Source organism: Oncorhynchus mykiss, chromosome 17 (assembly GCF_013265735.2).
Source record: "Oncorhynchus mykiss isolate Arlee chromosome 17, USDA_OmykA_1.1, whole genome shotgun sequence".
In the NCBI taxonomy this organism is placed as follows: Eukaryota; Metazoa; Chordata; class Actinopteri; order Salmoniformes; family Salmonidae; genus Oncorhynchus; species Oncorhynchus mykiss.
The window spans coordinates 35,008,915-35,030,000 of record NC_048581.1 but is presented as its reverse complement, the minus strand read 5'-3'; the positions used below and the strand labels follow the sequence as shown (position 1 = coordinate 35,030,000).

Here is a 21,086-nt window from a genome sequence, read left to right as displayed (position 1 = left end):
TAATAATAACCTAGTTCACAGAGTGAAAAGAAGGAAACCTGTACAGAATAAAAAATATGACAAAACATGCATACAAAGTGTTATTTGGGGCAAATCCAATACACAATACAACACATTACTGAGTACCGCTCTCCATATTTTCAAGCATAGTGGTGTCTGCATCATGTTATGGGTATGTTTGTAATCGTTAAGGACTGGGGAGTTTCAGGATTTTAAAAAATGGATTGGCACTAAGCACAGACAAAATCTTAGAGGTAAACCTTTTCCAGTCTGCTTTCCACCAGACACTGGGAGATGAATTCACCTTCCAGCAAAACAATAACTGAAACACAAGGCCAAATCTATACTAAAGTTGCTTACCAAGAAGACAGTGAATGTTCCTGAGTGGCCGACTTACAGTGTTGACTTCAAAAGTTTCTACTTTAAAATCTATGGCAAGACCTGAAAATGCTTGTCTAGGAAACGATCAACAAACAGAGCTTCAAAAATATTTTTGAAAAGAATAATGGGCAAATGGTGCAGAATCCAAGTGTGGAAAGCTCTTGGAGACTTACCCAGCAAGACTCACAACTGTAATTGATGCTAAATGGGCTTTTACAAAGGATTGACTCAGGGGTGTAAATACTTGTGTAAATGAGATATTTCTATGTTTCATTTTCAATAAATTTGCAAACATTTCTAAAAACATGTTTTCACTTTGTCATTATGGGGTGTTGGGTGTAGGTGGGTGAGAGGGAAAAAATCAATTGAATCCATTTTGAATTCAGGCTGTAAAACAACACATTTTTAATAAGTCAATGGGTAAGAATACTTTCTGAAGGCACTGCACTCTGCTGCTAATGTTTACTATTTATCCTGTTGCCTTGTCACATTATTCCTAGTTATATGTACATGTCCACCGCAGTTACCTCGTACCCCTGCACATCCACTCGGCACTGGTACCCCGTGTATATAGCCAAGATATCCTTAGTCATTGTGTGTTTATTATTACTTTTATTACGTGTTATTACTTTTCTATTATTTCTATATTTTCCTTCTCTCTGCATTGTTGGGGATTAATTATTTCACTGTTAGTCTACGAAGCATGTTTTATTTTATTTTTTTTATTTCTTTATTTTACCTTTATTTAACCAGGCAAGTCAGTTAAGAACAAATTCTTATTTTCAATGACGGCCTAGGAACAGTGGGTGTTCAGGGGCAGAACGACAGATTTGTACCTAGTCCAACGCTCTAACAACTAGGCTACCCTGCCGCCCCATGTGACGAATAACATTTGATTTGATTTTGAGGATACCTTTGCCCGTGCACTAAACAACCTTACGCATGTGTTACTTTACGCAACAACAAAAACATTTACACAGCTGCTGCTCCCCCGCTGTTCCCTCACTCAATCTTCCCGACATGATCGGCATGATGTATAAACTCATTTGTCTGTTGTAACTGTAAGGTTAAGATTACATCATTTGAAATATAAGCAGGAGGCAGCCGGGCAGTGTAAGTAGTGTTATTTGTCCCGCTTTTCAGTCAGTATGTAGGCTCCAACATAAGTTACACACATTGGTGGGGAGTTACAGACAGCATGGACCACATGGGGAAAAGTGTCAGCTAAAATGACCTCATAGCTAAAACTACATGTATTAAAGTGCTAAAAAAAAGACCATTTACACAAAACCACATGGACCACATCAATAAAAGTGCTAGCTAAAAAAAACACATACTGAAGTCAAAACCACAAGGACCAGATTGATAAAGTGTCTGCGAAAATGACCACATAGCTTAAAACCACATATATGCCACATGTATAAAAGTATCTGCTAACGTGACCATACCCAATGGTTCTCTCTGTCTCTGCATGTCTGTAGGCGTTGCAGCTGCCAGTCGCTCACAATTTGCCGAGGCCTGCCGCCGTCCATCGTCTACAAGTACATGAGCATCTCGTCGGAGCGCTCCGTCCCAGCCGACATCTTCCAGATCCAGGCCACGAGCGTCTACCCTAACATGCACAACACCTTCAGGGTCAAGTCTGGCAACGAGGGAGGAGAGTTCATCCTCAGGGTGAGCCCAGAGATGTTTCAGTCACTCAACAGGCATTAGCGTTACCATCATGTCAGATGGTGTCAGCATTTGTCACTTGCTTTTCTACCTAAGTGGTAGCGTAATTGAATGATCTCTCGTCTACTGTGTCATTGAAACACTTATTTAAGGTAGGTGTTGGTTTCAGATGTTTTGGCTGCCCTTTGCTATTTAGGGAATATCTTGTGAGATTGCATTTTGAGTGGACAGTCCCTTTAATGAAATAATCTTTTGACTTCCCCTGATTGCTATCCCTTACCCTTAAATGGATAGCTCACACACATTTCCCACTTACATCATTATTATTGGATACCTAAAAAGTAGTTTATAGGTAGGTTTGAAGTTAATATTCTAATATTCGCACCCAAAATTATGCTAATTCTACTGGGATTGGTGTGTTTCCATCAAACTGACTTCTTGCAACTTAAAAACTGTGCATAATGACGTAGTGCACATAAAAAGGTACTTTGTCCTGTACCTTTTAATTTACAGAATAAATTAAACAGTTCTATGTGTTTCCATCCCACTTTGAACTTGGTCGATAGAGTTGGCACAAAAAGTCTGCGATTAACAGCCAGCTCGTAGACACTGCACCTAGTGCAAAGGAAACATGATGAGATTATGGATAAGTGCGAGATCATTTTTATTTGTCAATTGGCAGCCATGCACCGATCATCATGTCACCAGCATACAAATGAAGACCCTCAATATTTATTGGAAAGGAGCATCAAGGAAAACAGAAAGGAAAACGCTGCACACTGCTGCTCATGCTCCCGGGTGATATTTATTTACAACAACGTTTCCACCCTTAGGTCTTCATCAGGCATACATATCCCAAGTGGGGGTGGAAGGTCCTATATATATAGGGGCAGTACTCAGTGACATCACTTCCTGAAACAGGAGGTAAAAAAAATGTAGTTTCACAATATTAACATCCAATGTATCAAAATATATGATCATGCACAGGGAATGTGATCAATATTTACAGAAATATGCTTATACCTAAAATATTAAATTAGGATAAAAAAAAAACACAATTTAGACATATGGAAACTATAAAAGTCAAATTCCTCTCAATGTCCCCTCCCCTGTGTGACATATTGACCATTTCTATTCCAATGTATCTCAGAGAACTAAATAGGATGTCCAGCTTGTTCAAAATGAGCAGCAACCAGATTTTGTCTCACCTGTCCGTATATTTCTGTGGTGCTCACTGTCTCGAGGCTTCTAAAAGTTTTCCCTATATAAAACAGACCACAAGGGGACATTTCAACATGTAAATAACATTGATGCGGCTTGACGTACAAATGCAACTAATTTACCCTCCTCCGCACAGGACAAAGATTTAAGATCAAGGGCCTGATTACCTGCATGTCCACCAATGCTATTTACATGTTGAAATGTCCTTGTGGTCTGTCTTACACGGGGGAAACCCTGTAGCCTAATAAATCGTGGCGTTTTCCTTTCTCTTTTCCTTGAGTTGGCCTACAACTCCAGCACCTGTGGAAAGTACATGGGTGTGCGTATGCTCTTCAGCTTTCGCAAAGGAGCATCAAGCTCATCACTCTGAACTTTCACCAGTCTGTAAAATGTATCAATACTTATTTCATCTGTAGCCTAATAAACTGTGCATTGTTTTTCCAAGTTGTAGTAGAAGGACATTACAACATAGCGTCTTGTGACGGCAAATTTACTGCGACAAATGCGCCAAAAAAAAGGGGGTTTTCACTGCCATTTGTTGCATTATCTATTTCACCGATTCGCCCCGGTCTAGCGTATTTTGTTCTATCAACATTTTAAGAATGTTTATCGACAATTGCTGTTCCCATCAGACGTGTTGTACATTGTTTTATCCAACAGGTACTTTACTCGCATTAAAATGGTTGGATGGAAACATGGTTTGTGGACCTGGAGGGTCAGCGACCCCAGATTTGCACATTAGCGTTAACATCAATGAGTGTAAAATAATGGTAGTGGTAGGACCCTTGTTAGCATCCTCAGAACATGCTAACTAAATAATCCCTTTAACCTACCAGCGCTCCAGCAACGTCAGTGCCATGCTGGTGATGACCAAGCCGCTAACCGGACCGCGGGAGCATGTGGTTGACCTGGAGATGGTCACACACAACAATGTCCTCAACTACCGCTCCAGCTCTCTGCTCCGGCTCACCATCATCGTGGGACCCTATGCCTTCTAAGTTCCAGTTACAAATTGCTCTTAGGCACAGATCTTAAATCAGTTTACCCGTCCCCATATCTCATATTATCCATTAGAGGATAAAAGGCAAAACTGGCCTTAGATCAGTGCCTAGGGGCACTTTCATCCTACTCAGCCCTCTTACTCCCTCCTAGACCATCACAAGGCCTAACACTCTCTGTACTGCTTGGATCTAATAGAGATATCCACATACTCCCTGCAAGGGTTTCCCATTCATGGTCCTTGTCCTGTGTTGGCTAGTTTTCATTCAAATGGATGGCTGTATAAATTGGGATTGAATGTATATTGTCTGATCTGCTGGTTGAGCACTGGACTGGGTGAAATTGTTTTGTTTTAGCTCAAAGCGTGTAGTCCTTTCTTGGAGATGGAACCATTGGTTAATTGCAGTGAAAACCAACACCCACACATAGCACATACTGGAGGAGCAGGAGGGTGAAATAGCCAGGCCACGATATAGTCACTTTATGCATCACTGGCTAATGATAACATTGTAAGAGCAAAACGTGACTTAAACTGAACACAACTCTTTCTTACTCATCCTTTGCTAAACGTACGTGTTGCACTGTAGCAGGAGAATGAGTTCTCGTCACATTTGAAATCGTTGTGAAATCTCTCATTAGTCTAGTCAAGATGTGTTTTCCTGCAGAGAAATTACCCCGTGTTTGAAATCACACTTGCCCTTTTTATCTTTTACCATAGTTGCCAAGTGAGGTTCACAATCGCATCATATCCCCTTTAAGATCACTGATTTTGTTTGTTTGGAGAGCTTTTCATTGATGTAGTTGAAAAGAAACGTACAGTAATGCAATGTGATGTCAACATAAATACCAATTGTCGTTGAAAAGAGACATATCTGTTTCAGTTATCTTGAAGAGAGATAATCTCTATTGGACGGACTATGAGCTTCTGACCAAACTACGCGAGATTTTAGTTCTGGGTTAACCGAGATTAGAAGAGAGACAAAGGCACCTAAAACAGTCAAGCTTATTGGTGAAGTGTGATTTAATGGGTTACAAGTGTAGTGATTTGGTGAGGACTGTGATGGAACCGTTTGCAGTGTGTAGTAATCCAATGGCATCCTTAACGAATGGAAATGTATGATCACGTCAACCCTCATCGGAGAGTTGCTCGGCAACCTCTGTCCAATGGGAATAAAGCAATAATGCTTTTGGACGCAAAAGTGATATTTTCAGGAAATCATTGGCAGTGTTGTTTGGTCATATAGGCAGGGGAATTGTTGCTTAACATGTCTGTATGTGTGCCAGAGTGCCTCTTGATCCTGCACAGAACTTCCAGTCAGCGATCTGCCACAAACAGTTAGTCAGGTCATTTCGACACAGAGTTCCTTTCATAAGGAGTCATTGAATCACAATTTGAGATTAACTCTGTTTTTTTAGTAGAGGATTTGACACCATGAGACTTTTTAAAATAAATATAATGTTTGACAATCAACAAGGAAGCTCAATTGAATCAAAAGGTTCCCACTCCGAATGACATGCAATTTCAACTGTGTATGTACTATATATAGGTAGGTACAGTGTAAGTACAGTATTCCATATCTCTGTGGTTGGAACAGTCAATTTGAACAAATGTCTGTTTATAAAAACTGTTAAAAAGGTAACAGTTGAAGACCTACCATAAATAACAATGTGTACCTACACTGTGGTTGCAATGTCTATATAATATACCTATATAATTACCATGTAGATACATAGTTCTGGCAACAATATTATGTGGAAACAAATGTGGTTACATTCCAATATGAAAATTATTTATTGGGGTGATAATAAAATGTAATTGAAGACTGAAAATTGCCAATATAAATGTATGTCTTATTTTATACGAAGGAAGTCCACGTGTAGCTCTAATATATAAAACATTCATGCGACTTAACATTGTTATATATATTTACACCAAGCACAAGTTTTTCACAGATTTTGAGAATATTCACTTCTTTTTTTTCTTTTTTAAAATAAAATATACATTTGACTTTGTCTTAGTCATGTACTGTTATTTATTCAAAATAAAGATCTAGTAAGCATACTTGAAGGAATAGATAGTAATAATAATAACAATAGATAGTTTTACTCTTGTCATATTACAAATGGACAACAACTATAGTCCATATCTGTGCATCATACAAAATGCCTTCATTTTCCATTACGTTTCTATCTGCACTGTCCACAGTTTGTCCACTGAACTGCTCTCCTGCTTTCTCTTGGGCTAGAGTATAGTTAACACATCATTTCATTATTTTAGTCCCCATGCCACATTTTAGATATGACATACTAACTAGACACTTTATGTAACAGTATAACTTTAGACCGTCCCCTCGCCCATACCCGGGCGCGAACCAGGGACCCTCTGCACACACCATCAACAGTCACCCACGAAGCATCGTTACCCATCGCTCCACAAAAGCCGCGGCCCTTGCAGAGCAAGGGGAACTACTACTTCAAGGTCTCAGAGCAAGTGACGTCACCGATTGAAACGCTATTTAGCGCGCACTATTCCACCGCTAACTAAGCTAGCTGTTTCACATCCGTTACACTCATCCCCCTTTTGACCTCCTCCTTTTTGCCCTTTTGCAATTATGTTAGCACAGCTGAAAACTTGTCCTGATTAAAGAAGAAATAAAACTGTCCGTCTTTAGACTAGTAGAGTATCTGGAGCATCAGCATTTGTGGCTCAAAATGGCCAGAAACAGACGCCTCACAAGACCTCAACTGGCAGCTTCATTAAATAGTACCCGCAAAACACCAGTCTCAATGTCAACAGTGAAGAGGCGACTCCGGGATGCTGGCCTTCTAGGCAGAGTTGCAAAGAAAAAGTAATATTTCAGTCAGACTGGCCAATAAAAATAAAAGATTAAGATGGGCAAAAGAACACAGACACTGGACAGAGGAACTCTGCCTAGAAGGCCAGCATCCCGGAGTCGCCTCTTTGCTGTTGACCTTGAGGCTGGTGTTTTGCGGGTACTATTTAATGAAGCTGTCAATTGAGGACTTGTGATGCATCTGTTTCTCAAACTAGACACTCTAATGTACTTGTCCTCTTGTTCTGTTGTGCACCGGGGCCTCCCACTCCTCTTTATATTCTGGTTAGAGCCAGTTTGCACTGTTCTGTGACGGGAGTAGTACACAGCATTGTACCAGATTGTAACGGGTGTCATCGTCGGATGAGGAGGAATCGGACCAAAACGCAGCGTGGTAAGTGTTCATGACTTTTATTGAACTGAGCACTGAAACAAAAATAACAAAGTGAATAAACGAAACCGAAACAGTCCTGTCAGGTGAAGAACACTAAACAGAAAACAACTACCCACAAAACATAGGTGGGAAAAAGCTACCTAAGTATGGTTCCCAATCAGAGACAACGATAGTCAGCTGTCCCTGATTGAGAACCATACCCAGCCAAAACAAAGAAATACAAAACATAGAAAAGGGAACATAGAATGCCCACCCAAATCACACCCTGACCAAACCAAAATAGAGACATGAAAAGCTCTCTAAGGTCAGGGCGTGACACAGATCTTCAAATATATGGACCACCCAAAACACAGGGTGCCAGGTCCAGAACACACCTAAATAATTTTGTGTTACGTGTGTGCGTTAGCTAGGTGTGTTCGTGTTCTGAACCTGGCACCCTGTGTTTTGGGTGGTTCATATATTTCCGCGCCCTGTGTTGTGGGCTTGTTTGTTTGTGCCAGATTAAAGTGCACTTTTTCCCTGTGGAACTCTCTGCACCTGATTCCTTCCTCACACACCTAGTCCCGGGTGACAGAATCCCACACCTGGCCAAACACATAGAAATAGAAAAACATAGAACATAGACTGCCCACCCAAATCACACCCTGACCAAACCAAAATAGAGAAATATAACGCTCTCTACGGTCATGGCGTGACACACACAGTATGTGTGAATTCTATCTTTTTATAGTTTTGTAGTAAATCAAGGGTCATTTTCAACCAACGTAGTTATATACGTAGTTCAAAGAAACCCCAATGCTTTAAAAAAAAAAAATCTAAAATGTAGTACTGCACTTTAGTGTGTGTGGTTAGATAGTTACAATACCTATGGAAAGAATACACCCACTTGACATTTTTTATCATTTTTTTTAGTTACAAAGTTGGATTGAAATAGATTAAATTGTATTTTTTTGTCATTGATCTACCCAAAATACTCAAAGTCAAAGTGAAAATGTATTAAAAAAAATATATAACTAAAATCTAGTTGTTGCATAAGTATTCACACCCTTGTTTAGGCAAGCCTAAATTACTTCAGAAGTAAAGTTTGGCTTAACAAATCACATAAGTTATATGGACTCACTCTGTGTGAAATAATAGGGATTGACATTATTTTTGAAAGACTCCCCCTTCCTTAGTCCCGCATACATACAACATCTGTACGTTCCCTCAGTCAAGTATTGAATTTAAAGCACACATTCAACTACAAAGACCATGGAGCTTTTGGAAAGCCTCATAAAGAAGGGCAGTGATCGGTAGATGGGTAACAATAACAAATCAGATATTGAATATATCTTTAAAGCATGGTCAAGTGAATAATTATTCTGTTAATAATTATTCCGATGCAGTTGTCCTTCTGAACTATGCTGCAGGACAGGAAGGAAACTGCTTAATTAAGGATGTCACCATGATGCCATTGATGATTTTAAAACAGCTACAGAGTTCAATGCCTGTGATGAGAGAAAACTGAGGATGGTTCATCAACATTGTAGTGACTTTAAAATAATGACCTAAATGATAGAGTCAAAAGAAGAATAAATATATTCCAAAACATGCATATTGTATGCAACAAGGCTCTCAAGTAATACTGCAACAACAAAAAAACACTTCAAAGTAATACACTTTTTGGTCTAAATGCAAAGCCTTATGTTTGGGGAAAGTACAACACAACATGTCACTGAGTAACTGTCTCCTCATTTTCAGGCATGGTGGTGGTGTCACGACTTCCCCCGAAGTCGGCCCTTCTCCTTGTTCGGGTGGTGTTCGGCGGTCAACGTCACCATCGATCCATGTTTCAGTTTCGTTTTGTCTGTATTACACACACACCTGTTTTCTATTACATATCACGTTCCTTATTTAACCCTCTGGCATACATTCCTGTTCTGTCCGTGATTGTTTATGTCGTTAGTGGTTGTGTTTTGTGCTAGTGTTTTTTGTATGTTCCTATTTAGAATTTTGCTTGATATTTTGAGTAAACTCAGTTATGTTACTCAATACCTGTGTCCTGTGCCTGACTCCGCTATAACTCTTCACCCAATCGCTTACAGGTGGCTGCATAATGGTATGGGTATGCTTGACATCGGCAAAGACTGGGGAGTTTTTCAGGATGAAAAGAAACGGGATGAAGCTAAGAGCAGTGTTGTAAAATCTGTGAATTTATTGTAATGTTTTTAAAATGGTATAACTGCCTTAATTTTGCTGGACCTCAGGAAGAGTAGCTGCTGCCTTGGTTGGGAGAGGAATTCACCTTTCAGCAGGACAATAACCTACAACACATAGCCAGATCTACACTGGAGTTGCTTACCAAGAGGACAGTGAATGTTCCCGAGTGGCCAAGTTACAGTTTGGACTTAAATCTGCTTGTAAATCTATGGCAAGACTTGACAATTGCTGTATAGTCATGATCCCCAACACCTTGACAGAGTGTGAAGAATTTTGAAAAGAAGAATGGGCAAATATTGCCAAAGGTGTTTCTAACATGTATTGACTGAAGGGGGTGAATACTTATCTAATCAAGGTATATTAGTGTTTTATGTTTCATTCATCTTTAAAAATATATATATAATTGTTCTTCCACTTTGACATTACAGAGTATTTTGTGTAGATTGTTGACAAAAAAATGACAATTGAATCAGTTTTAATCCCACTTTGTAACGCAACAACATTTTAAAAGAAGTTCAAGATGGTGCAGACTTTCTGTAGGCACTGTCCGTCCAATGATGTGTATCAACCCTTGATTTTTCCCATGCTATGTAATGACCAATAAGAGGCTTTGAAACCACCGGCCGCCATATTGGCACTCCCCAGAATGTGCAGTCCTCCATAGGAATGAATGGAATTCTACAGTATTTCAATGAAATGTGTCAAGGACAAAATGACATGTATTTATTTGTTGTAGTGGGGACAGTAATATTAGTACTCTCCTAAAAATATATTTTAAGGAATATGTTTGTTGAGTGAATGTTTATAAAAAATGTTCAGTTCAATATCATTTTAAAAGTATGCGTCAAGGAATCTGTAATAGAATATACTTTTTATACAATTAATGCATGTCTCGTCATGTGTGAGAAGTTTATCACTTGAAAGGAGGCCTAAACTTCCTTATGCACATTGCAATAACACAAATCCAATTGCTATAACACAACTAACAGGTTTTTCTATTTAACCAAATCATAATTTAGGCATTGTCAGCAACCTGTGAGAGGCAGGCTATAGCTCTGAGGTAGATGCGGACGTCTTACTCGTTCGACATCCAGGTGACCTATACCGTCTGTCTTGGAACCCTGGGACATAACTGTCTCGTTCAACTTCCGCGTCCAGTTCAACATACACTCGAGGGCTCTCCCTGGTGGGGCCGTCCTGGTGAGCTATACGGTCCATCTTGCAGGGTCATGGCTAGAAGGGATGTGGAAGTGTAATCAGATCTGAACAGATTGGGCATTGACAAAATCCCAAAGTATCCCTTTAAATTGAACAAGCCGCAGTATGGCTGTGATGGTGACCCCTGACGAGCATCGACCCCTGACGAGCTGGCTGCCCTGCTGATGGAGAGGGGCGCCAAACTGGAGCAGGTCAACGATGAGGGATACATTCCACTCATAGAGGCTGCACGAGGAGATGGTGGCGCTGCTTTTGGCACAAGGTATGGCCTTCTCTCTCTCCCTCCCTCTCTTTCTCTCTGGGAATTAAGCCAGTACTTCTGTTTTTGAGATTTGACCTTCCATGTCCAAGCTCAGTGTCGAGGCAAAATACAAAACCCCTCATTCGGAAAACAACATTGATTATATTCAGATACAGTTTTAAGCTCCTGATCTTACTGAGTTGACAAGCTGGCTTTTCCAAATCAATTTGAAATAATTTTTCTGGGGTCAATAGCCAACAGAGGGAATAGATTAGTGCTCCTTTAAAAGTGTGTTCCCTGCAAAACGATCTTGAATCCTCCCTCTATTGTCTCTGTTTTCTGCAACTGCCAACTGCTGGGGCCGACATCGAGCTAGGCTGCTCAACGTCTTGAGCTGAATACCTGCTGGATGTAGGTGAGCAGAACCTCTCCTAACTGGACTGCCTCTCTGTTCGGCTCTCTCAAACCAAACTACTAATCTCTATTTGAGATTTGCTCATCCTCATCAAAATTCATCCATTATCAAAATTCATCCATTATCATCCATTATCAAAATTCACTTGGCTATCACCGAAACCTCCAAATTCACTTGGCTATCACCGAAACCTCCAAAGTTTTGCTTTGTTAACCTGATCACACACACAACCCTCTGTGTGTAATTTGTCCTCAGGAGCCAATGTCCATGCCACAACGGCCGACAGGATATACGGCGCTGACGTACGCCTGTGAGAACGGATGTGGCTGGGGTGCTGCTGCAGATGGGGGCTGACCTGGTGAGACCTCACCCTCTGGCCTCATCTCTATGAAGCACAGTTCATGTCAATACACATCCTTTTTGCATGAGTTGTTCACACGTTTGCATAAGTGTGGGTGTGCCTCCCAAATCTCACCATATTCCCTTCACAGTGCACTACTTTTGACCAGGGCACTCAGGGCTCTGGTCAAAAGTAGTGCACTTTATAGGGCATGTGTCAAACACAAGGCCTGCGGGCTGAAACTGCCTGTGAAACAATTCTATCCTGCCCGCGGAATGATTAGGGTTGTCAATTCATTTTGGCCTGCTTCCATACTGCCCCGCGATGCGCTGCACTACAAGCCACAGCAAGCACTGCCAACGTGATGCACGCCAAACAGTAGTGCATTGCCACACACCTCCCAGACACACACACACACACTAGAGCCAGCCAGTGCGATATATCTTATCATTACTAATGGCACTGACCAAATCTCCTACCGGGCCAAAAGTTTAAAGGGTTATAGGCTTAACGTCCATGCCAAGTTAAGCTTCTGAAGATTCATTGCTGTAGCCTACAGAAAATGTAATCTTGCTTGTCAACAAATTGTAAAATAAAGGATTCACACATGGGTATAAATTACTACTTAATGACAATAGGACACACAAGCGAGTATAAATGAGTCAACAGTTGAGCCATCTACTTTATAAAATTACAGCCTGATGCGCTTGCATCTTTGAATTCAACGTCAATTACGCCGCTTTTGTAGGTCCTGTTAACAGCACGCAGCGGAGGGAAAGTGTACATAGATACATGCCACAGTCCTAGCTAGGCTACTAAAATGTTGCAGTCTGGCTTCGGTTTTTAAACTTGACAATGAATCAAAACAGAAAAAACGGTATGTATTCATTTGTGAATATTCGTCTCCCATTTCGTATGATATGTTACAAATTCAACATTTGGATTATATGTTACAAATTTGAAAAACATACAATATATTACGAATTTACAAAACGTATGATATGTTACGAATTCTAGCTAAGTGGTTTACGTTTGCTAGCTCATTAGGGAAAGGGTTAGCTAAATGGATTAAGGTTAGGGTTAGGTGAGGGGTTAGCTAAAATGATTAAGGTTAGGGGAAGTGTTAGCTAACATGCTAAGTAGTTGCGAAGTAGCTAAAAAGTAGTAAGTAGTTGAAAAGTTGCTAATTAGCTAAATCACTATAGATGTCCATGATGAGATTTGAACTCGCAACCATTGGGTTGCTAGACGTTAGCATTGTACTCCCACACATCCACCCCAACCAACCACCCTACTTTGTTTTTGCCTTAAGTGAATCAAATCAAATGTATTTATATAGCCCTTCTTTACATAGGCTGATATATTGAAGTGCTGTACAGAAATCCATCCTAAAACCACAAACAGCAAGCAATGCAGGTGTAGAAGCATGGTAACCATCTGTCTTATGTAACCATACAGTACCAAACTGTAATAAAATATCATACTAAATTAAGTATTCCGGATTTACATACAGAATAATACGAAATGCTCTGAGACCAGGTTGGTGATCCATCCATGCAATCCATAAAAACAATAAACATGTTTTATGTTTAAATGTTTCAACAACCTAGCTACATTTAGGTTATTTTGAGTTTTGATTAGAGTCACAGCATATTATGCACATCTAGCAGCAAAGGCTGGACACGTTATTTGTCTCTTCTTTTGTTTTAATATGCTAAATTGCTATATACAGTATCCTACAGTATGTACAGTGCCTTGCGAAAGTATTCGGCCCCCTTGAACTTTGCGACCTTTTGCCACATTTCAGGCTTCAAACATAAAGATATAAAACTGTATTTTTTTGTGAAGAATCAACAACAAGTGGGACACAATCATGAAGTGGAACAACATTTATTGGATATTTCAAACTTTTTTAACAAATCCAAAACTGAAAAATTGGGCGTGCAGAATTATTCAGCCCCCTTAAGTTAATACTTTGTAGCGCCACCTTTTGCTGCGATTACAGCTGTAAGTCGCTTGGGGTATGCCTCTATCAATTTTGCACATCGAGAGACTGACATTTTTTCCCATGAACCATTCCATTGTAGATTTTGCTTTATGTTTTGGATCATTGTCTTGTTGGAAGACAAATCTCCGTCCCAGTCTCAGGTCTTTTGCAGACTCCATCAGGTTTTCTTCCAGAATGGTCCTGTATTTGGCTCCATCCATCTTCCCATCAATTTTAACCATCTTCCCTGTCCCTGCTGAAGAAAAGCAGGCCCAAACCATGATGCTGCCACCACCATGTTTGACAGTGGGGATGGTGTGTTCAGGGTGATGAGCTGTGTTGCTTTTACGCCAAACATAACGTTTTGCATTGTTGCCAAAAAGTTCAATTTTGGTTTCATCTGACCAGAGCACCTTCTTCCACATGTTTGGTGTGTCTCCCAGGTGGCTTGTGGCAAACTTTAAACAACACTTTTTATGGATATCTTTAAGAAATGGCTTTCTTCTTGCCACTCTTCCATAAAGGCCAGATTTGTGCAATATACGACTGATTGTTGTCCTATGGACAGAGTCTCCCACCTCAGCTGTAGATCTCTGCAGTTCATCCAGAGTGATCATGGGCCTCTTGGCTGCATCTCTGATCAGTCTTCTCCTTGCATGAGCTGAAAGTTTAGAGGGACGGCCAGGTCTTGGTAGATTTGCAGTGGTCTGATACTCCTTCCATTTCAATATTATCGCTTGCACAGTGCTCCTTGGGATGTTTAAAGCTTGGGAAATCTTTTTGTATCCAAATCCGTCTTTAAACTTCTTCACAACAGTATCTCAGACCTGCCTGGTGTGTTCCTTGTTCTTCATGATGCTCTTTGCGCTTTTAACGGACCTCTGAGACTATCACAGTGCAGGTGCATTTATACGGAGACTTGATTACACACAGGTGCATTGTATTTATCATCATTAGTCATTTAGGTCAACATTGGATCATTCAGAGATCCTCACAGAACTTCTGGAGAGAGTTTGCTGCACTGAAAGTAAAGGGGCTGAATAATTTTGCACGCCCAATTTTTCAGTTTTTGATTTGTTAAAAAAGTTTGAAATATCCAATAAATGTCGTTCCACTTCATGATTGTGTCCCACTTGTTGTTGATTCTTCACAAAAAAATACAGTTTTATATCTTTATGTTTGAAGCCTGAAATGTGGCAAAAGGTCGCAAAGTTCAAGGGGGCCGAATACTTTCGCAAGGCACTGTACATAAGTAGACATAAAGGTCTATCTTTTTTCTACCTAAACAATGGCCAATTTGGGTGGCAGTTGTATGCATGTTGTTTTGTAAAAACAGACCTAATAGGCTATGTCTGGCCTGCAAATTTGTTGTGTTTTTTCAATATGGCCTGTGTGCTGATTCAGTTTGACACCCTTGTTATAGGGAATAGGGTGCCATTTAGGGCGTAGGCTGGGTGTTGTTTAGATGCATGACTGCTTGAATACGCTCATATGTTTCCATGTGTCCGTTTTACTCGCTCCTGTTTGTCTTGCAGAGACATGAATGGGAGGGGGACAGAACCCCTCTAATGAAAGTCAAGAAGGACCAATGTTTGGCAGGGTCCTTTGCAGAATCCAAATTGTCAGCATTGTGTATCCTACTTTTGTGTCAAATAGTTATGAAGAAATTGTGGTCAGTTAACAAATACTATGTCTTGTTTGATTTTTTTGGCCCGGCGCTAGCCAAGGCCAATGTAAATATGCATTTTTGCTAATAAAGTTTTACAATTGGTAACATTTTTAGCTGAATGCGCATGCATTTAGATGTTATTGCGTGTTGTATATTTTCAGTCACACTGTTGCATGAAAGGAGATCCATGAAGTTAACATCGACAGCATCTCTAAGCCTGAGTTCCTGTGGAGTAAACCTAAGGAGGGCTCACCTAGGGAACTCTGCACTCACAATTCCATTTAGTTCAGGAACTGAATGGCCATTCTTATGGGGAAATCAAATGTCTCATTCAACTGAATTGAGATTAAATTGATCTGTAACTCTTGACTTGCTCTGGCTACTCCCAGTATTAAATGGGGCAGTGCATTTCCTCAAAATCAAGGTGGTCCCTGACAGTTGGAAGACGGACATGAACGAGATATTAGAATCGTCCAGCAGCGACGAGGAGGACACAGAAGGAAAGGAGAGTGAAGAGGAGAAGGAGGTGCTAAAGGTGGTCACACCATTGTGGTGTCCTACCTCCTCAACTACCCCAACAACATCCTGTCGGTCCCCGCGCAAGACCTATCCCCTCCCATGACACCTCTCAGGTAGGGACCGCTAGTTACTAACAGACAAATAACTACTGTACTTCTACAAACATGTTTGTTTATTTGTCTGGATGGAGTTGTATTGACACCAAGTTGATACCAAATATTGATACCAACTATACTTTTGTAATATCTCCTTACATCTTATGAGTTCCAAGCTCTGGCCATTGTGGAGCCAGACAGAGTATCTTCTAACATTACAACACCTGCACCCGTCATCACAAAAGGTCAGCCCAACAGTAAATATAGGTCTAACTTTGTTAATTCCCTGACCAAGAAGACAACCTAACACCAGTTGACTACACAAGGCATCAAAGTGTTATAATGATTACTGTAATATTAGATGGTACAACCTTGTAACTAACTAGTTGTGTTGTCCTGTGTGGCTGTCTCAGGTGGCTCCAAGCAGAGACAATGCCCCCTACAGGATAACCCTGTCATTGCAGACAGTCCAGACAGACATGCTGCCCCCCTTCCACCCGTACCAGCCCTTGGAGTCCATTGTGAAAGAGACAGAGTGCAAGCTGATCTCCAGCCATAGAGAAGACCCAGCTGCAGAATAAGATGATCCTCAAGGAGCAGTAAACTAAAGAGTAAATGAAGGCCGAAAGCCTGAACGATGACCCGGGCAGCCCCTTCGCACATTGGCCTCCCAGCAGTCCAGACTTTAGTACAGCAGACTACCCCGACAGCTCCAGCCCTGACCTGCTGATGATGTTGGGGCAGCAGTTGACAGGCCTGGGACCGGCCTTCTCACCCAGGCCCCCGACGGACTACTAGTGGCCTTCCCCCTACAGATCGTCACAGACACGCCGGTTGACATGATGGCAGATACAGTGCCTTCCAAAAGTATTCACACCCTTTTCAGCACATTTTGTTGTGTTACAAAGTGGGATACACATTGATTTAATTGTAATTTTTTGTCACTGACTCTAACACTTGTAGAATTCTAACACTTGTAAAAAAATATACATTTTGAAAAGGAAAATAAAACACTTGATTAGATAAGTATTCAACCCCCTGAGTTAATACACCTTTTGCAGCGTTTACAGCAGTGAGTCTTTCTGGGTAAGTCTCTAAGAGCATTCCGTACCTGAATTGTACAATATTTGCCCATTGTTCTTTTTTAAATTCTTCAAGCTTTTTAAATTCTTCAAGTTGGTTGTTGATCATTGCTAGATAGCCATTTTCAAGTCTTGCCATAGATTTTCAAGACGATTTCTAGTCAAAACCACTCAGGAACATTCAATGTCGGCTTGGTAAGCAACTCCAGTGTATATTTGGCCTTGTTTTTTAGGATTTTGTCCTGCTGAAACGTGTCTGTTGGAAAGCAAACTGAACCAAGTTTTCCACAAAGATTTTGCCTATGCTTAGCTCTATTCTGTTTATTCTTATCCGATGACAATACCCAAAAAATGATACAGCCACCACCATGCTTGAAAATATGAAGAATGGTACTTAGTGATGTGTTGTGTTGGATTTTCCTCAATCATAACGCTTTCTATTCAGGACAAAAAGTTCATTTCTTTGCCACATTTTTTGCAGTACTACTTTAGTGCCTTGTTGCAAACAGGATGTATGTTTGGGAATATTTGTATCATGTACAGGCTTCCTTCTTCTCACTCTGTCATTTAAGTTAGTTTTGTGGAGTAACTACAATGTTGTTGATCCATCCTCAGTTTTCTCCTATCACACAGCCATTAAACTTTGCAACTGTTTTATAATCACCATTGGCCTCATGGTTAAATCCCTGAGCGGTGTCCTTCCTCTCTGTCAACAGAGTTACTGAAGGGCGCCTGTATCTTTGTAGTGACTCTGTGTATTGACAAACCATCCAAAGTGTAATTAATAACTGCACCATGCTCAAAGGGATATTCAGTGTCTGATTCTTTTTTTTTTTTACACATCTACAAATAGGTGCCCTTCTTTGCAAACCATTGGAAAACTTCCATGGTCTTTCTGGTTGAATCTGTGCTCAAAATTCACTGCTCGACTGAGGGACTTTACAGATACAGTGGATTCGGAAAGTATTCAGACCCCTTGACTTTTTCCACATTTTGTTACCTTACGGCTTTATTCTAAAAAGGATTAAATAGTTTTCCCCCTTATCAATCTACACACAATATCCCATAATGACAAAGCAAAAACAGGTTTTTAGAAATGTTTGCAAATGTATTAAAAATAAAAAACGGAAATATCACATTACATAAGTATTCAGACCCTTTACTCAGTACTTTGTTGAAGCACCTTTGGCAGCGATTACAGCCTTGAGTCTACTTGTTATGACGATACAAGCTTGGCACACCTGTATTTGTGGAGTTTCTCCCATTCTTCTCTGCAGATCCTCTCAAACTCTGTCAGGTTGGATGGGGAGCGTTTCTGCACAGCTATTTTCAGGTCTCCCTAAAGATGTTCGATCGGGTTCAAGTCCAGGTTCTGGCTGGGCCACTCAAGGACATTCAGAGACTTGTCCCGAAACCACACCTGCGTTGTCTTGGTAGTGTGCTTAGGGTCTTTGTCCTGTTGGAAGGTGAACCTTTGCTCCAGTCAGAGGTCCTGAGCACTCTGGAGTAGGTTTTCATCAAGAGTTTGCAAAGCTGTCATCAAGGCAAAGGGTGGCTACTTTGAAGAATCTCAAATATATTTATATTTGTTTAACATCCTTTTTTGGTTACTACATGATTCCATATGTGTTATTTCATAGTTTTGATTATTCTACAATGTAGAAAATAGTAAAAACAAAGAAAAACCCTGGAATGAGTAGGTATGTCCAAACTTTTGACTGGTACTGTGTGTTTGTACAATTTCAAGAAAGGTGTTGGATGCAACTCTCAGCTGGATGCTGGATATAACTCTTTGCTGGATGCAAAATTCAGCATCCAGTATCCAGCTCAGTGTTACAGACCCTAATGCAACCTGTCAAACATAGGATCTGTTCAGTAGGGTGCATTGTTACAGAACGTCAGCAGTTGAGATAGAAACATATTGCGTGAACAGGTACGTTATATATTCAAAAGTATGTGGACACCCCTTCAAATTAGTGGATTCAGCAATTTCAGCCACACCCGTTGCTGACAGGTGTAAAAAAAATAGAGCACACAGCCATTCAATCTCCATAGACAAACACTGGCAGTAGAATGGCCCATACTGAAGAGCTCAGTGACTTTCAACATGGCCCCATCATAGGATGCCACCTTTCAAACAAGTAAGTTCATAAAATTTATTCCCCACTAGAGCTGATCCGGTCAGCTGTAAGTGCTGTTATTGTGAAGTGGAAACGTCTAGGAGCAACAACGGCTCAGTCCTGAAGTGGTTCCAAACTGCCTCTGGAAGCAACGTCAGCACAAGAACTTTGTCAGGAATTTCATGAAATGGGTTTTCATGGCCGAGCAACCGCACACAAGCTTCATCATGCACAATGCCAAGCGTTGTCTGGAGTGGACTCTGGAGCAGTGGAAACACTTACTCTGGAGTGATGAATCACACTTCACCATCTGGTAGTCCGACGGATAAATCTGGGTTTGGCGAATTCCAGGAGAACGCTACCTACCCCATTGCATAGTGCCAACAGTAAAATTTGGTGGAGGAGGAACAGTGGTCTGGGGATGTGTTTCATGGTTCGGGCTAGACCCCTTAGTTCCAGTGAAGGGAAATCTTAACTCTACAGCATACAATGACATTCTAGACGATTCTGTGCTTCCAACTTTGTGGCAACAGTTTGGGGGAAGGCCCTTTCCTGTTTCAGCATGACAATTCCCCCGTTCACAAAGGGTGGTACTTTGTCGAGATTGGTGTTGGAAGAACTTGACTGGCCTGCACAGAGCCCTGACATCAACCCCATCAAACACCTTTTGGTATGAATTGAAACACCAACTGCGAGCCAGGCCTAATCGCCTAACATCAGTTTCCGACCTCACTAATACTCTTGTGGCTAAATGCAAGCAAGTCCCCGCAGCAATGTTCCAACATCTAGTGGAAAGCCATCCCAGAAGAGTAGGGGCTAATATAGCAGCAAAGGGGGGACCAACTCCATATTAATGGGCATGATTTTGGAATAAGATGTTCGACAAGCAGGTGTCCACATACCTTTGGTCATGTGCTGAATGATTGTCTGTCAGGTAGAGTAGGTTAGAATTGAATACGAGACAACGTGTTTTTATGAACTTGGTGCATGAGGTTGTAGGTCACACCATGTTCTTAAGGCATTAAGGCAGCATGTCTTGTGGTAGAATGACAATGCACAAATGCACAATTTGATGTATTTAATACCATTCCACTCATTCCGGTTCATCCACTACCATGAGCCTGTCCTCCCAATTAAGGTGCAACCAACCCCCTTGGAATGCACATCTCGTTTGGAACCAGTGCTGGAGAAAGTGTTTGCATGTTGCATCAAAATGCAGCATGAGTGCTATAACAGTTTTTTGTTGTATGTATGGTTACATGCAAAGTTTGCCTTGCATGAGCCTGAACAAAAAATAAACGTGGCTTGCTTTACAACCTCCCTGACTGTGGAAATCATACTTATACCGCCACCTTGTGGCTACAGCAAAGTCTACAGTCTTTAGTGAAACTGAATTTGTTTGATGAATCTCTTCAAGACAACTCGTAAAAAGATACATTTGGAATACTTCATGTTGCATGGTTGTTTTCCTTTGAATTCACATGGTGTCCCAAATATGGAATAAGAATCGATATGGGTCCAACACTGTTGACAAATGCTGCATGTCGTTTTATTGACTGTTCCAATATGAGTAAATAAAAAAGTATTGCTGTGATTAAAAATGCTAGAGAATTTATCATCACATTTACACTGGGGTGTATTTGACTTGACATCCTATTTTCAGAACACAGGAAAAGTTGGTAGTTTACGGGCAAGATTATT

At 40.8% G+C, this 21,086-nt stretch overlaps 1 protein-coding gene and 1 long non-coding RNA gene across 3 annotated transcripts in view; both read left to right on the top strand.

The window, feature by feature from the left end:
- LOC110493800 (EGF-containing fibulin-like extracellular matrix protein 2) overlaps window positions 1–6,278 on the top strand; it is a 37,144-nt gene extending 30,866 nt beyond the window's left edge. For both annotated transcript variants that reach the window (XM_036949785.1, XM_021568292.2), the window contains exons 8-9: window positions 1,863–2,055; window positions 4,110–6,278. In XM_036949785.1, the coding sequence (XP_036805680.1) occupies window positions 1,863–2,055; window positions 4,110–4,271 (355 nt within the window). In that variant the 3' untranslated portion in view covers window positions 4,272–6,278. The remainder of the gene's footprint in view (window positions 1–1,862; window positions 2,056–4,109) is intronic.
- A 4,644-nt stretch (window positions 6,279–10,922) lies between these two features.
- Window positions 10,923–15,938, top strand: LOC118940098. Its single transcript, XR_005036700.1, has 4 exons — window positions 10,923–11,179; window positions 11,535–11,573; window positions 11,829–11,931; window positions 15,436–15,938. It is a non-coding gene; the product is annotated as an uncharacterized LOC118940098 (long non-coding RNA).
- The last annotated feature ends 5,148 nt before the right edge of the window (window positions 15,939–21,086 follow it).